This window comes from Ochotona princeps, chromosome 16, assembly GCF_030435755.1.
Source record: "Ochotona princeps isolate mOchPri1 chromosome 16, mOchPri1.hap1, whole genome shotgun sequence".
NCBI lineage: Eukaryota > Metazoa > Chordata > Mammalia > Lagomorpha > Ochotonidae > Ochotona > Ochotona princeps.
The window spans coordinates 15,508,611-15,525,303 of NC_080847.1; the positions used below are offsets into that span (position 1 = coordinate 15,508,611).

General features: G+C 46.8%; 1 protein-coding gene across 1 annotated transcript; it reads right to left on the bottom strand.

Annotated features, from left to right (window-relative positions):
* Positions 1-6,156: 6,156 nt before the first annotated feature.
* CMTM2 (CKLF like MARVEL transmembrane domain containing 2) lies at positions 6,157-16,667 on the bottom strand. The gene is made up of 4 exons (XM_004584146.3): positions 16,233-16,667; positions 15,879-16,037; positions 6,881-6,982; positions 6,157-6,465 (listed from the first exon to the last, which is right to left on the bottom strand). The coding sequence occupies exons 1-4, from the start codon at positions 16,458-16,460 to the stop codon at positions 6,157-6,159; spliced, it is 798 nt and encodes a 265-aa protein (XP_004584203.2). The 5' UTR covers positions 16,461-16,667.
* Positions 16,668-16,693: the final 26 nt, after the last annotated feature.

The window sequence follows — 16,693 nt, forward strand, 5'->3', positions numbered from 1 at the left end:
AGGCTTGCAGATTCAACACGCAGGGGGGCGTGGGGGTGGGCTGTGGCCTTGGCTGCCTGGAAGTGACTGCAAGGCATAGGAGGTGGTACTGAGGCCCGGTGATGTGCCACAGCTGAACAAATGCCCTCCTCACATCACACGCCTGGGGAGCAGCTTGCAGACGAAATCAGACCTGCAGCAGCTAGGTAAGGCTAAAGACCTACCTGGATATCATTGGGGAAAACGTTCCTCCAAGCTGTGACACTCAGGGTGGGCGGCTTTGCAAGTGCAAGTCCTGCAGAGTGAGAAAAGATCTTGGTGGTCACAAAAGGCACTCCTCAGGGAGTGGCTTGAGATGCTGCTTTCCCTCCTCCATTCAGGTGACCCGTGTGAGGAACCCCTGCTAGCCTGGGAAGCAGTGTGGTTGCCAACAGAGCCATGCTGTTGCTCGTGTGAAAGATACCACAGCAATAACCTGGCCACCTGGTTTCCAGTATTTTCGTTATTGGCAAAAGGCACCATACCATGGCTTGGCAGGGGGGCAGGTGCTCGGGCTGTCTTCCTGAGCTGCTTTCCCCGGTGCCTTAACTGGGAGCTAGATCCGAAGCAGAGCAGCTGGGACTCTGGATCTGAGATGTAGGTCACCCACTTTGCCACAATGCCTCCCCTCAAATGACTTCTGGAAGGGAACAGGGCCCAGTGGAGGGTGCAGGAAACATCTGGGGCAGCCAGCTGTTGTGGAGAGAGACATGCATGCAGGGTGTCAGTTTGGCGACTGCCTTGAAGTTAAGCAAGTATCAGTCCACCTCCTGTCACGTTGACTGGAAGAACTGGAAGTCCCCGTCTAGACAGACACCGGCCTGGGGGCTCGCAGCAGCCTGCCTGGTGACGGCCCAAACAGGAAGGCCCAGGAGCAGGGGGAGGGGGCTGGAGAAGACTGCTCGGCCTCTGGTGAAGGGTGGATGTTGCAGTGTTGAGCGAAAGAACCCAGGTTCAAAAAAGATACACTGTGTACGGCTTCTGTCTTTTCTGAGATTCCCAAGCTGATGACAGAAATCAGCGGCTGGCTGCTGGCCAGGCAGGACAGAGGAAAACATGGTGGGGAGATGGGAACATCTTTGTTGTGATTGCGGGGGGGTGGATGGGAGGGGTTGAGCAGGGAGGAGAGTGACCCAGGATCACAGGAGTGATAGAGTGGCTCTTCAAAAAGCTCCTGTGGAATGGGCAGTATGGAAGGAGCCTGCAAAGGATTAAAAAGAGTTTGCACTGCAGTCTACTTGGACTTGCATTTTTTAGCAACGTTTGTTGCATTTTCTCCTGGCATATTTGTGTAAGCACATCATACTGTACACTGGAACGGTGTGGATTTTTTTTCCCCCACATTTATTTATTTACTTGAAAGTCAGAATGACAGAAAGAGAAAGAGAGAGAGAGAGAGAGAGAGAGAGAGAGAGAGAGAGAGAGATCTTGTCTTTTGGCTCACTCCCCAAATGACTACAGCACCTGGAGCTGGTCCAGGAGCCAGGAGCTTCTTCCAGGTCACTTCTTGGCTGCTTTCTCAGGTGCGTTGGCAGGGCACTGGATCGAGAAGTGGGGAAGCTGTGACATGAGCCAGTGCCCATAGGGAATGCCAGTGGTGCTGGCAGTGGCTTTACCCACTATGCCTCAACACCAGCCTCCAAGTGGAAGTATTTTATTTTGTGTGAATTATATTACAATGTACAGGAAAGTAGTGAGAAAAAAAACCAAAATGTGGGTGGGTGGGGCTTATCCCACATGGGTGACAGTTTAATTCTGAGCTGTCCCACTTCCCATCCAGCTCCCTGCTTGTGACCTGGGAAAGCAGCTGGGGATGTCTCAAAGTCTTGGGACCCTGCACCTACGTGGGAGACCCGGAGGAGGCTCTAGGCTCCTGTCTTTGGATCGGCTCAGCTGTGACTATTGTGGTCATTTGGGGGGTAAAAAAAGCAGATGAACATCTCTGTCTGCCACTCTGCCTTTCAAATAAATAAAATGAATCTTTAAAAAGAAAAAAAACTGGGGTGACTTGCTAGAGCGGCTGAGAGAGGAAAAGGGTGCTTTTGCATGAGGTGGCTGGGTCCCCCCCTTGCACTTGTCCCTTCCCCCTCCCTCCTGCTCCCTGCACACTGTCAGCTGGGGTTTGGGACTGTCACTCAGGATGGCATCAGGAGGTGGCTGTGTGGTACACGCTGCTGTATGCCTTTCCCAAGGAGCAGTTCCCCTCTTCCTCAGGGATCTGTTCGGTCGTCTGGGTCACAGTCAAACACTCCCAGACTTAACTCTAGTTTGAACTGTTGTCCCTCCTCAGGTGCACAGATGAGCTCCAAGCAGGGCGTGTGCCCCACGGCCCTCCTCCACTTTCTGATCTGTGACTCTCTGGGTGATTTAGCTTTGATGATCATCTACTCTGAAGAATCGTTCACTTGAGAATGGGGCTCAGACACCCCATTCTCTCCTGGCAATTTACATTCAGGAATTTGCATTTTTCTGTTTACCAAGGGTCCATCCTTGTTGTTTTGTTTTGTCTTTTACATGTGTGAGAATCATTTTTCTTTTCTCTTCTGAGAACTGACCCATCATCTGCGTTGAGTGCTTTAGTTGTTGAGTTTGTGGGTCTTTAAAAGTCGCTGCATAAAAGTGTGTCTAGTTAGGACAGAGGCCCTTTCTCTGAAGTAGGGATGGCACAAGCTCTGCTCATTTGCTTTGTTTTTGCCACAGAGAACTTTCCTTTTTAGCACTGGCTGCTTTCCTCGTGGAGAGAGGGGAGGAATTCCACTGCTAGCCTTCCGTGATGCCGTTCTGCTGTGTGTGGGGTGTGGCTCACATAGTGGGAGGTAGCCCATGCTTGCAAGCAACCTTCGAATTTATTTGGCTCGTATTTTTCCTGGAGATTTTGACCCTGCTTTTCCTAATTAGACTTGACCTCTACTTTCTGTTTCATTTTAGTTTTCTGTGAGCTCTATCTGGTTTGAGAATCAGAGAAATGGCCCATCTGTTGTGAATGAGAAAAATGTTCTTTTCTGTCTATCTGAAAGTGATTCCAAGCTTAGAGAAAGGCAAAGTTAAGTAGCCTGTCTTGGAAAGACTCAGGAACGAACTCAGGGTGGAGACTTCGTCAACATTGGCATTTGGCTTGGGCACTCTCTCATTTTAATAAAATAGTGCAACCCAGGCCCAAGCATCCTTGTTTCTTCTACGCATTCACCCATAAAGTTATCATTAGCCTCCCTGTCTATTTTTACCCTGATTTTCTTATCTGCATCCTGCCTGCTGTTTTGCATGTTTTACATTTTAATTAGTTCCTTGGAAAGGCAGAGAGAGAGAATTTTTTGGCTCACCCTTCAAATGCCCACAACGGTTAGAGCCAGACCAAGACAAAGTAGAATACAGAGAGGAGAGAGAGAGGAAGATCTTCTGTCTGTTGACTCACTCTTTAAGTGACCACAACAGCCAGAGCTGAGCCAATCTGAAGCCAGGAGCCCAGAGCCTCTTCCACATCTCCTACGCAGGTGCAGTCCCAAGGCTTTGGGCTTTCCTCCACTGATCCCAGGCCACGGGCAGGGAGCTAGATGGGAAGTGGGGCTGCCGGGATTAGCACTGGCGCTGTGCCCATATGGGATCGTGGTGCATGCAAGGCGAGGAATTTAGCCGATAGGCTGCTGCACCGGCTCCCATAAACTATTCTTACAACTCCATAACACAAAGATAAACAACCAGACTTGAGGCTGCTGCTGTGGCATTAGTAAAGCTGCTACAAGTTCATGCTCTGGCCTGGAGTAAGGTGAGAGAGGAGCCTAGGAGGGTTCACTCCTCCTTGGGTACTAGCTCACACTGTCAGATAAGCGTTACCTACAATGAAAAATACATTTTAAAAAATAATTTTTGTTTGAGAGGTAGAGAAGAAAAGAGAGCATCTGTTCCATCAAATGCCCACATAGCCGGGGCTGGGCCAGGCTGAAGCTGGGCGTCAGGAACTTAGTCGGGGTCTCCCAGGTGAATGGTGGAGAACCAGCTACTTGAGCCAGCACCTGCTGCCTCCCAGCAGGAATGTGGAACTGGGATTCTCCTCTGGGCACTCCATTGTGATGTGATGCCCACCCTCAGTTGGCATGTTCTGCTTTTAACATTTTCTTTGAAAGGCACAGAGTCACAGAGCTTGCCAGAGGTCTCCTTCCCTCCCTCAGACCCTTGTTGCAGCCAGGGCTGGGTTGGGCTGAAGCCAAGAAGCAGGAACTCAATGCCAGTCTCAGATGGGTGGCAGGGGCCCAGTCACCTGCTGCCTACTGGGGGTGGGTGTGGGAGGGAGATGCTTGAATCCGGAGTGGAGACTGGATGGGACCCAGGCCCTCCTGTGTGGGACATGTGCGTGCCACAAATGGCATCTGAGCCTTTGGCCTCCTGACTGCATGTTGGGACAAATATGGGTTCATGTGGGCCCTCTCTTAGAAGGCAGCTGATTTCAGTGTTCCCTGAAGTGTCCGTCTGCCTTTGTATCATTAGCGCTCACCCTCCATCCCTGAGACTACTGCCTCCATCAACAGCTTTCACTCGAGTTCTGTTCTCGAGCGTCTCAGGACTGGCCTTGGGTGTTTATACATGCCTGGCTTCTTTCACCAAGATGTGACATTTGTCCGTGTGCTGTGTCTACTGCTGAGTACTGTCTCCTAGCCTGTGAGCACAGCACACTGGTATCTCCCTTTGAAATCGGGTTCCAGATGTCTAGTTTTGTTGTTGTTGATGTTTGCTGTTATGAACAGTTTCATAACCCATTTTCTCCAGGCCAAATACCTAACAGCAGGCCTCTGGCCATTTGGCAGAATAGTGTGCGTTCGTATTTCTTGACCATTTAACAATGATTTGAAAGGAAGAATGACAGAGTGATGCTGTGAGGTAGGGGAGTAAAGGGGAGAGAGAGAGAAAGAGGGAGTGAAGGAGAGATATCACTCTCATATGTTGTTTCAGTCCCCAAACAGCCACATGATGACCAGGGTCTGGGCCAGGCTGAAGCCAGGAGCCAGGAGCCTAGAACTCCACCAGGGTCTTCTACAAGCTTGACAGGGCCAAGCACTTGAGTCATCCTCCTCTGCTCTCTCAGGCCCATTAGCAGACAGCTGGATTGAAAGTGGAGCACACAGACCTTGATCCAGCATTGCTACGGGAATCCTGTGTCGCAGGTGGAAGTTTCACTTACTGCACCACCACATCGCCCTCCCAGCTGCTGTTCCATTTCATCCTGGGGATCCCAGGACTACAGGCTGAGGTCTCCAGCCCTCCTTCCATCTCCTCTTATTCCAGGCTGGGTCTGTCACTTCCTAAGGATAACCCTACCTCCTGCAGAGGTGCCTGGACAGTGCAGGAAGGCTAGGGTCCTGGGGCAAGAGCCTGAGAGGCTGAAATGTCAGGCCTCGACTCTCAGGCCCCGCTGGAGCCTAGTTCAGGTTCATGTTCGAGTTCTCTGTGGAGACTTAGACTCCAGGTCCCAGAAGGCTGGCTGTCTGACTCTGAGGGATTTCCTCACCCCAGTACCCCTTGCCTATTTGGCTTGGCACATTTGCCTGCCAGCCTGAATCAGGCCCCAACATGTTATGTTCCCTCCCCTTGGTGAACTTCAAAGGAGGCTTAACATTAAGCTGCAAAGTATAAGCAAGGCAAGCCAAAAACATCCTCTGCACATGACTGCTCAGGTGTCTTAAAAAACTTGACATTATCGGTTAAAAAACAAACAAAAAACCAAACTCGACATCAAAATATTGGTGTGAGCAAAAGGGACTGTTTCCTGTTCCCGTTTCGCTTTTGAGCCTTTGGCCACTTAAGGTGCGTGGCCAGGGGTACCCATCATTCTGCAAGTCCCCACAGTTCTCTGTGCCCTGCAGCCTATAGGCAGCAACTCCTCCCCCCACCCCGTGTGCCCCAGGCCCAGCTCTGGAGGCTTCCTGCCCTGCATCTGTAACTTCCAGGAACTTTTGTGCAATGAACAAAGTCACATTGACATCAAGTTCATGTTTTTGAGTTCTTTTAAGGAGGGGAGGATTTCTTTGACAAGAAAAGGTGGTGATGAAGATGGAAAAGGCAACTGTTCTTGAAGGAAGATAGTGACAGCAATGCGGTGGGCTGTGTGACACGCCGCCATTTCTGACGCCCAGCGTCTCCTTCAAGTTACTTCTTCCCCTTCCCTTTGTCCTTGTCCTTGTCCTTCCCTTTGTCCTTGTCCTTCCCTTTGTCCTTGTCCTTTCCTTTGTCCTTGTCCTTGTCCTTGTCCTTGTCCTTGTCCTTGTCCTTGTCTGCCTTGTCGGGCTTTGCGTCTGGTTCCTTGGGTTTCTCAGGTTCTTTTGGTGGCTCTTTGCCTTCCTTACTCTTTGGCGGCGGGGGCACCAGCACGTCCTTCTTGACCTTCTTGCCCTTGAAGTGTTTTCTTTGGAGACAAATGTCAATAAAAGCAAAAAAGGCAGCCACTCCCATGAGGATCTGGAACACAAAACAACCTCCATCACTTGGGCTCACCCTTCTGAGGGAGGCGGTGTCTTCCACCTGTTCCCAACTCCTCTCCTGATCAGCACCCCCCCCAATGGGAGGCACACCACCCAGGGCCTGGACTTTCTCCAGCCCACTCTCTCATCCTTCAGCTTTGTGCTGTCCTCCCTTCAGGACTAGCTGAGAGAGGGGCCAGTCTTGGCTGCAAGACAGTCATGATCTTGGAATGCTTTCCTGGGATATTATCTGGATTTCTCAACTGTACTTTTCAATTTTCATCCACCCCCAAGTTTTCCATGAAAAGACACCATCCTGTTAAAAACAGGAAACATACACCCCCTGCAAACACCCAACCCTGCAATTCTCCAAAAGAATGAACAAACACATGGGCCAGCCAGGAGAGACTCACCACAGCGATTAAATAGTGCAACGGCACGTTTCGCCGGCCCCTCATGGCGAACACTATGCCTCCGATGAGGAAGCCACAGGCGAACAGGTCATTGAGGAGGTCCTGCAAGGGGCAGATAGGGCTTAGCTGGGGACCCAGCAGCATGGCCACCCTCAAAGGAATATTTTTCAACCATCTGCCTGATCCCCACACACATAATATAAATACATATATATATATATATATATATATATATATATATATATATATATATATATATACATATATATATAAATACATATATATATGTGTATATATATATAAAGACAGATAATCTGATACATATATTTATGTATAAATAGAGAACATGCTATATTGTGGATTTCAACTATTTCTTTTCCTTTCTCTCTTTCTTTCTTTGGGTGGAGTTACAGAGAGGAAGAGATAGATCTTCTATTCACTGGTTCACTGTTTCACTCCCCAAATGGCCACAGAAGCTAGGACTGGACTAGGCTGAAGCTAGGATTCCAGAACTTCTTCTGGGCCAGCCACGTGGCTGTAGGGACCCAAGCACTTGGGCCATCTTCCACTGCTTTCTCAGGCACATTAGCAGGGAGTAGCATAAGTGGAGTTGCTAGGACTTGAACCAGCATCCATATGGGTTGCAGGTATTGGAGGCGGTGCTTTATCAGCTGTGCCATAACGGTGGCCCCTGTTTCAACAATTTAAATAGAGAGGTATCAGACTGTTGAACACTTGCTTTTTTAAATTCAAGTTTATTTATTTATTGAGAAATACAGATTTAGTCTCTTGGTTTCCCTACACATTGGCAGGGAGCTGAAGTGGAAGCAGCGTTGCCCTCTGCAACACCATGCCAACTCCTTAAGTCTCTTCTGGCAAGAATATGAATCCTATCCTGTCAGGAACCCGAACTATTGCCTTGTTTGATTGTAAATATCTCCTTAGAGGCCCCATATCAAAACACAGCCACACTGGGGGTGAGGGATCCAGAAGATGAATTTGGAGGGGATGCAGCCATGCAGTGGGGAATAATTCTGTTAGTCTACTAGCAAAGCTTTATGGTCAGTCTGGTATCTCAGGTAAATTCAACCTCCTCATTCTTTTTATTCTTCCCAAAGAATTTGAGAATCCCCTTGTGAGGTTTCATGAACAATCTCTATCAGGTTAAACGTTATTTGATAACAGATTAGTTGGAAATTGAACTGCTCTTTCTATAACACTAATTTGCCATATCTGTGAGTATGGTGTTTATTTCCTAAGATATTTATGATCTCTACCTGAAGTCTTATATATCTTTTAGCAGGTGTGTTTTTAGATACCTTCTAGCTTCAAATGCTGTTTTATGATTTTCTTGTAAGAACTGTATCTTCTCCTGGTTGGTGTTCAGGAATAGTACTTTGTATTATTCTCTATATAATACTTACTCTGGTAAGGCTTGTGGAATTCATTCAGTTCCAATCATTTGATTGTAGATTCACTTGGACTTTGCTCAGAAACTCATCATATCCTTGAGTGGTGCTTCCTTTCTCTCCTTCCTGATCTGTGCACCTTTTGTTGATCTTGTCACATCATAGTGATTAAGATCACTAGCCCACAAATGAGCAAAGGTGAGGGCCCCAGATGTGGCCCAGGGGGATAAGCCAACACTTGGAGGCCCTGCCAGTTCAAGTCCTGACCACTCAGCTGCAGCTCCCTCCTACCCACCCCCTGCCCCAGGCATATTTCTTTTTCTTTTTCAAAGATTTATTTTATTTGAAAGGCAGATATACATATACAGAAACCATCCATATACTGTTTTACTTTCCAGATGGCCATAACAGCTGGGGCTGGGCCAAGCTCAAGACAGAACCCATGAACTACTTGCATGTTTTCCACATGAGGGAAGGGGCCCAAACACTTGGGCCATCTTCTGCTGTTTTTCCCACGCCACTAGCAGGAAGCTGTATTGGAGATGGAACAGCTGAGACGTGAATTGGTACCCAATTCACCTGGCATTGCAGGTGGCAACTTTACTTGCTGTGCCCCAACACCAGCCCCACAGTAGGCATTTGTAATGAAATGCTTCTGAAGTTTTATCATGAAATGTAATGTTGTATTTTTTAGTAGAAACCTATTATTCACATAAGGAGATTCCTCTTGATTCTTGCTCGCAAAGTTTTTCTCTAACTATTGGTTTTGAGTTGTCCATTCTCTCTCCCCGCCCCCTTTGGCTGTGTATGAGATAATCTTTCCAATAACTAAAATATGGTAAATTATAGTAATAGAATTTCAAAGCTAGAACAGTCTTTGCATTCGGGCAGTGCTCCTGCTTCACTGTGATGCTGCTTGATTCAGTATGCTGCTTCCTACTGAGGATTTTTACATCCATCTTAAAATAAGACAGGTCTAGAATTTGCTTTCCTTATAATGTCTAATTTTAATATCAAAGCCCTATTAGACAGTGCAACTGATTAGAAGGGCACAGTGGTTTAACAGGCTAACCCTCTCCCTTACACACCAACATCCCATATGGGTGCCAGTTTGTGTCCTGGCTGCTGACTTCTGATCCAATTCATGGTTATGGCCTGGGAAAGTAATGGAGGATGGCCAAGTCTGGGCCCTGCCCCGCTATTGGAATCCCCAGAGAGGCTCCCGGCTTCAGATAAGCTCAGCTCTGGCTATTGCAGTCATTTGGGGAGTGAACCAGTGGCTGGAACATCCTCTCTGTAAATACATCTTTCAAATGAAAAAAAAAAAAGTGACTCTTTAAAAAAGAAGAAGAAAAAAAACTAATGGAATCACCACTAATGGAATGTTTACATATAATATTAGCACATAATAACAATGTACCTTCAATGGGGAAAAGATGTAGTAATCAATACGAGAATAAGTCAGGTGATAAGGCCTTATCATTGGATAGCTATTAGGATACAGGGTGGAAGCCGTGGTTCCTACCATACCCCCAAATCACTCAAATGAATCAACTAATTTCAATGTAACAAAATAAAGCCACAGAAGTAGCAGGTAACAAGTTGGCAAATTGTTATAATCTGCTTTCTTTTTATTTCTGCATTGTTTAAAAATATTTGAAAGTTTAGAGATGATGAAATAGAAACAAAAATCTTGTATCTGCTGGCTCACTCTCCTGGGCCATAACCAGTAGCTTGGTATTATTCCTTTGGGGTTTCCCATTTGGTGGCAGGAGCTCAGGCGCTTCTGTTGCTTTCCCAGGTGCATTAGTAGGGAGCTGGATCAGAAAGCAGAGCAGGAACCTATGAGACTGGAACCCATGCTTATATGGGATGCTGGCATCACAGGCAGTACTTAAACTGCTGTGTCATCTGCCAGCCCCAAAGCTTTTTTTCTTAAAGATTTTTTATTTGATAGAGTTAGAGAGGAGGACACCGACTGGGAAGGACGTTGATCTATCCATCTGCTAGATCAGTCTTCGGATGACCACAATGATCCAAAGCTGGGAGCCAGCAACTTTTTCCATGTCTCCTGCATGGATGTAGGGGCCCAAGGACTCGGTCCATCCTTTGCTGCTTTCCCAGGCACATTAACAGGGAACTGGATAGGAAATGGAGCAACTGGGACTCAAACGAGTGCCCAAATAGCAGGCTTTTTCTTGTGTGACCATGAAAGTCTCTATTTCGATAATAAGATGATAGTCTTCATTTCCTGCTGGCACAGAGCCTACTGGTCAGTTCTGACCACCTGTCCCAGCCTGGGAATGTGCCTACCTTTGAAGATCTTGTGTTATGTGTGGGAGCTTCTCAAAGCTTCCATGCTCCCATTGGTCTTTCCTGTCCCTGCTTCTTCCTTTCCAGACTCTCTGGTTGGTCTACTGCCTGCATCATCTGCTTCTCGCACCCTAGGTGGCTCTGATTAGCATATTTTCTTTTGAATGGCTTGGACAAATGCTACCCACACAGTTGCTGTATCCCTAAGACAGTTCTGAACCAGCTAACTGAAACCAAACAGCAAGTTCCAGGTCCAGTATCTTCGTTAGTTACCATACAGATCAAAGCAAATACAGATCTGAAATTCTTCAAAAGTCTTTATTTTTCCTCTGCTGCCACCAAGGTTTTCCAGAAATGTGGGCTGCCCTGCTCATGGCCTGTGCCAAGGTGGAGTGAGCAGTGGCCAGGGGATAGGATAAGATGTACAGTGCTCTTTCTCTCATTAAGCCTTGCATGGGTTATTGTAAGTTTTGACTCGATTCCAGAGTTCTGACAAAGCTACTTCTGACTATTTTCACCATCTTAATCGCTGTTGTCAAGGAGGGACAAAGTTGTGGAATTTCCTTCTCTGCCACATTTTGGTGAATTTCTCTAAATCTACCAGGTTTTCACTCATTATCCCTGAGTATTTTCTCTCTTTCAGTCTCTTAACAACTTACACAACTTATTTACTTGAGAAGGAGAAATGAATAGGTGGGTGGATGGATGGGTGGATGCATAGATAGATAGATAGATAGATAGATAGATAGGGAGAGAGAGATCACACCTGCTGGTTCAAGTCCAAAATGTTCCTGATGGTGGTCACCATGTTGGGTTACCATGCTGGGACTGGGACTGGAGCCGAGGCCAAAGCCAGGAGTTGGGAGCTTAATCCATGTCTCCCACGTGGGTAGCGGAACCCAATGACCTGAGCCATAATCACTGCACTTAGGGTCTTCAGGCACTAGATTGAAGCTGGAGCTCGGAGCTATGTATTGAGCCAGGTCTGCTGATGGGAGTTGTGGGTATCTTAACTGCTAGGCTAATCCCTTGTTTGCACTGAATGTCTCTTTGAAAAGCTTTTTACAGACTGCTGGGATTTGATCCCTGGCTTTGGCTCCTGATTCCTGCTAGTGTAGACTGAGAGAGGCAGTGATGTGGGATCAATAAGCAGGCGGTTTGGTGGGATCACTGAGCTTTAGGTCCCTGCAAGCCACATCCCCCCACCAAGTGTAAGTCTAGCCTTGTACTTGTCAATCAAAATGCTCTGTTTCCTGAGATGCTCCTGCTTTATCTTGGAGCTGGCAGGAAGATGCCATGAAAACATGGACAGTGAGTTCGGCATGTAACTTGTCAAGGTGCCATACAACTAACTCCTGGTGGTGTCCTACCTGTAGGGGTGCAGCCCCTCACCTCATAGAAGGGGCCAACAACTGGTGCTCTCTTTCTCTGTCACTATAGACCACAGCTGGAAGGACTCTTAAATGTCCTCTCTCCACCTCTGTCCCTGAATTTCTTCTCCTGCTGGGCAAATTTGATGATGGTCCTTTGTCTACTCATAACAGATAGTTCCCTGTGTGGACAAGTCATGTTATCTTACGTGTGTGTGTGTGTTTGCTTTCTTGCCTTTTGAATAAAATGTGTTATCACTCTCTGCACCTTATAGGTGTTTGCTGCGCTCACCATGTTTCTCTAGGTGGTGGCCCAAATAACTGGAATGAAAATGACAACCCCATGACCCACACCAACAGCAGTGATGGTTCTAATCTTTGGGTCTCTGCCACCCGTGTGGGTGATTTGGATTAAATTCCTGGCTCCTGGCCTTTGGACTAGCTCTGTTCTCATCATTATGGGTGTTTCAGACATCAATCAGCAGATGAGAGTGCTCTCCCAGCATCTCAAATTAATAAATACATAAGGTTTTCCATTCTGCACTCATGGTCCTGTATTCTTTCCTCATTTATGCCTGTAATCATCTAAACTTTGCATTATTTTCAGGTAACTCTTTCATCAGCTCATACTTTCAGGCTTCTAATCCCCCCGCTTGGTTTATTGGCTAAAATTTTACTCATTGGAATTTTTAAACATTTATTTTTATTATTTGAATTACTTAATAACTGACTCAGTGTAGCTTGTAGATGCAATCCTAAGGGCACAATGATATTCCCTTCCTCCTCCTCCCTCTCCCCTCTTTCAGCCTCCTACTTTCTCCCTTTTTTTAAGCTTTTGAGTAAACATTTTAAATTTACATTACAGTAAAAAAAAGGCTTAATACTTCACTGAATAAGAAGTTTAACAAGTAAAAAGCAAAAAGGCCCTAGTTAGTAGAAACATAATGACAATAAATAATCAAATGAAAATTTCGTTTGTAAGTCTTAAAGTCATCAAAGATCACTAAAGCTATAGTAGTGTAATATTCTTTTTTTTGTTTGTTTTGTTTAAAGATTTATTCATTTTATTACAGCCAGATATACACAGAGGAGGAAAGACAGACAGGAAGATCTTCCATCCGATGTTTCACTCCCCAAGTGAGCCGCAACGGGCCGGTATGCGCCGATTCGAAGCCGGGAACCAGGAACCTCTTCCGGGTCTCCCACGCGGGTGCAGGGTCCCAAAGCTTTGGGCCGTCCTCGACTGCTTTCCCAGGCCACAAGCAGGGAGCTGGATGGGAAGTGGAGCTGCTGGGATTAGAACCGGCGCCCATATGGGATCCCGGGGTTTTCAAGGCGAGGACTTTAGCCGCTAGGCCACGCCGCCAGGCCCAGTGTAATATTCTTCATCATTGGTTTGATAAAGGTATGAAACAATGTTTTTGCAAAGCTGTATTTGCAGCAATATTGTATACACACTTTCTTTTTTATTTATTATTTTAAAAATTTCAGTTCTCCCATATAAGGGAGAATAGGTAGTGTTTGCCTTTTTGGGTCCAGCTGATTCCACTCAATCTGGTGTTCTCCAGTTGTGTCCATTTTGCTGAAAGTGGTAGAACTCAATTCTTTCTTAAAGCTGAATAACAGTCCTGTGTGTGTGTGTGTGTGTGTATGTGTGTGTATCACATTTTATTTATCTATCCATCTGCTGATGGACACATTGGTTGATTCCAAGTTTTGGCTGTTGTAAACAGGGCTGCTGTAAATGCAGGTATCTCTGGTATAAAATGTACCACTCTTTTTGTAGTAGACTTGCTGGATCATGTAGCAAGTCCACTTCTAGTTTTTAGAGAAATTTCTGGGATCAGCATGATGGCTCAATAGCTAAATCCTCACCTTGCAAGTGCCGGAATCCCATATGAGTGCCAGTTTGTATCCTGGCTGCTCCACTTCCCTTCCAGCTCTCTACTGGAAAAGCAATAGGAGATGGTCCAAAGCCTTGGGATCCTGCACCCAAATGGAAAACTAGGAAGAAGCTCCTTGCTCCTGGCTGTTGCAGTCATTTGAAGAGTGAACCAGCAGGGCCCGGCGCAGTGGCCTAGCAGCTAAAGTCCTCGCCTTGAAACACCCCGGGATCCCATATGGGCGTCGGTTCTAATCCCGGCAGCTCCACTTCCCATCCAGCTCCCTGCTTGTGGCCTGGGAAAGCAGTTGAGGATGGCCCAAAGCTTTGGGACTCTGCACCCATGTGGGAGACCTGGAAGAGGTTCCTGGTTCCCGGTTTCAGATCAACTCAGCACCAGCCAGACGAAAGAGCTTCCTCTCTGTCTCTCCTCCTCTCTGTATATCTGACTTTGTAATAAAAATAAATAAATCTTAAAAAAAAAAAGTGAACCAGCAGATGAAATATCTTTCTGTCTCTCCTTTTCAATAAAAATAAATAATATTTAAAAAAAAGAAATTTCCACAGTTTTCTACTTTGGCTGCATTAATTACATTCCCACCAACAATGTGCAAGGGTTCCCCATTCTCCATATACATCCCCAGCCGCATTTCAACCCTCTGTCCTGGACTGCAGCCATTCTCACAAGGGGTAAGGTGATACCTGTGTGTGTGTGAGTTAAGATTTATTTATTTTTATTGGAAAGATTTATATATAGAAGGAGGTACAGAGAGAAAGATCTTCTCTCTGATGGTTCACTCCCCAAGTGGCCACAATAGCCAGAGCTGAGCTGATCCAAAGCCAGGAGCCAGGAGCTTCTTCCAGGTCTCCCATGTGGGTGCAGTCCCAAGGCTTTGAGCTGTCCTCAACTGCTTTTCCATGACAGAAGCAGGGAGCTGGATGGGAAGTGGAGCAACTGGCACACGAACTGGCACCCATATGGGATCCCAGGCCCAGTTCAATAGTCTAGTGGATAAATCCTTGCTACGTTTTTTTTTTTTTTTCTTTTTAAATTGCTGATATATTTGGGATGTTAAACCATTGTCAGGTTGTTTGTAAATCTTTTTTCTCAGTGTGTTGGATGTCTCTTCACTCTTATCGACTGTTTCTTTGCTGTGTAAAAAGCTTCTGAGTTTGATGTATTCCCATTTGTTTAGTTTTGCTTTTGTTGCTTGTGTTTTGGGGGTCTTGTCCAAGAAACTGTTCCCTACATCCATATCTGTGAGTGTTTCCCTTATGTTTTCTTCCAGCAACCTCATTGCCTTGGCTCTCACTGTTATCATTACTAGGTTTTTCCATTTATTTCCGTTCTGCTCCTTATTGTTTCTCTCCTCCTGCTGATTGGAAGCTTGTTCATTTTCTAAGTCTTCAGATGTATCACTGGAGCTTTGAGACGTTTCTCTTGTTCTGATGTAAGCACTTACTGCTATGAACTTCCCTCTTAATACTGCTTTTGTTGATTCCCACAGATTTTGAAATGTTGTGTTGTTGTATTCATCTAATTCAAGATTTTTTTTGATGTCTTTCTAGGTTTGTTCTACAATCCATTGATCATCCAGTAGTATGTTCATGATTGTTATGTCTTCTTGCTGACTTGAACCTTTTGTCAAAATATGTTTTTATCTCTTTTTATAGTTTTGATCTAAACTTTGTTTTTTTCTGCTGTAAGAATAGCTATACCTACTCACTTTTGTCTGGCACAACTTTTTTTTTTCCCCAACTGTTCCCTTTCAGTGTGTATCATTTGATCATGAGCTGAGCAGAACTCACCCTTACCCCAACTCACAGTCAGATGTTTGGGGAACCTTTTCTGCTTCTCCCATTCCAACCTTTCTCACTTTGCTGTTCCTGCCAGAGCCCCATCCAAAACTGCTGAACCCCTCCCTGCCTTGGGCACAAACATGGGAGATGAGGCTGGCCTGCTGTTGGTCACTTTCCAGGTGCCAACACACACACCTGAATGGCAAGCCTGGTTCTGGACTTACCGTGATGGGCCACAGGATGAAGGGCATGTATCTTTGGATGGCGAAGCTGTAGAGCACAATGAAGAAGATGAAGATGGACAATTCCATGCTGACGATGAGTACTATGATGGGGTGGACGGAGACCCCGTGGAAGAGCATCAGCACCGCTATCAGGCAGCCCTGCAGAGATATACACACCTGAGCCGGCCAAGGGTTCCTGCAGCCTCCCAAGTCCTCCGGAGACCCCTGGAGCCTGCTTTTTCTCTTCCCCAACTCTGGGATTAGCACCCCCCCTCAACACACACACACACACACACACACACACACACACACACACACACACACCCCACACCCAGGGATACCAGTCCTACTCACCAAACTTATGAGCTTGACGATGGCATGCCCGAAGACCCAGAACTCCTTATTGCTGTCTTTGAGTTCCCACCGATAGCGGCGACACCCTTTTCTCGTGCCCACTTCATCCTTGGGCTGCACTGACGGCTTCGGGGGCTCCTTTTCTTTGTTGGCCTCCTCCCCAGGTTTGGGGGGTGGTGCTGCGGGCTCCGGGGCGCCGCCCTCTGGAGGCTTGGTTTTGTCAGCCATCCTGGTGCGGGACCCCTTAGTATCTCACAGCCTATGTGTAGCCTCTGTTGCTGTCCTCCGACAGGCCTGGCCCACGAAAGAGCCTGTTGTCTACTGACCTGTTCAGAGGCTGAGCTCTGCTAACCGCCAGGGGCCCGCGAATGCCAACGCCTGCACCCCCTGCGCGAGCGCACGTGGCCGCCTTGCCCGGTCCAGCGAAGCGGGTGTTTCGGCACGTCTGCCGTGCAAGAGGA

Coding starts and splice junctions, on each gene's coding strand:
- CMTM2 (XM_004584146.3), bottom strand. CDS start 16,460: ATGGCTGACAAAACCAAGCCTCCAGAGGGCGGCGCCCCGGAGCCCGCA. Junction 16,038..16,232: donor TCGTCAAGCTCATAAGTTTG/GTGAGTAGGACT, acceptor ATATCTCTGCAG/GGCTGCCTGATAGCGGTGCT. Junction 6,466..6,880: donor TGCACTATTTAATCGCTGTG/GTGAGTCTCTCC, acceptor TTTGTGTTCCAG/ATCCTCATGGGAGTGGCTGC.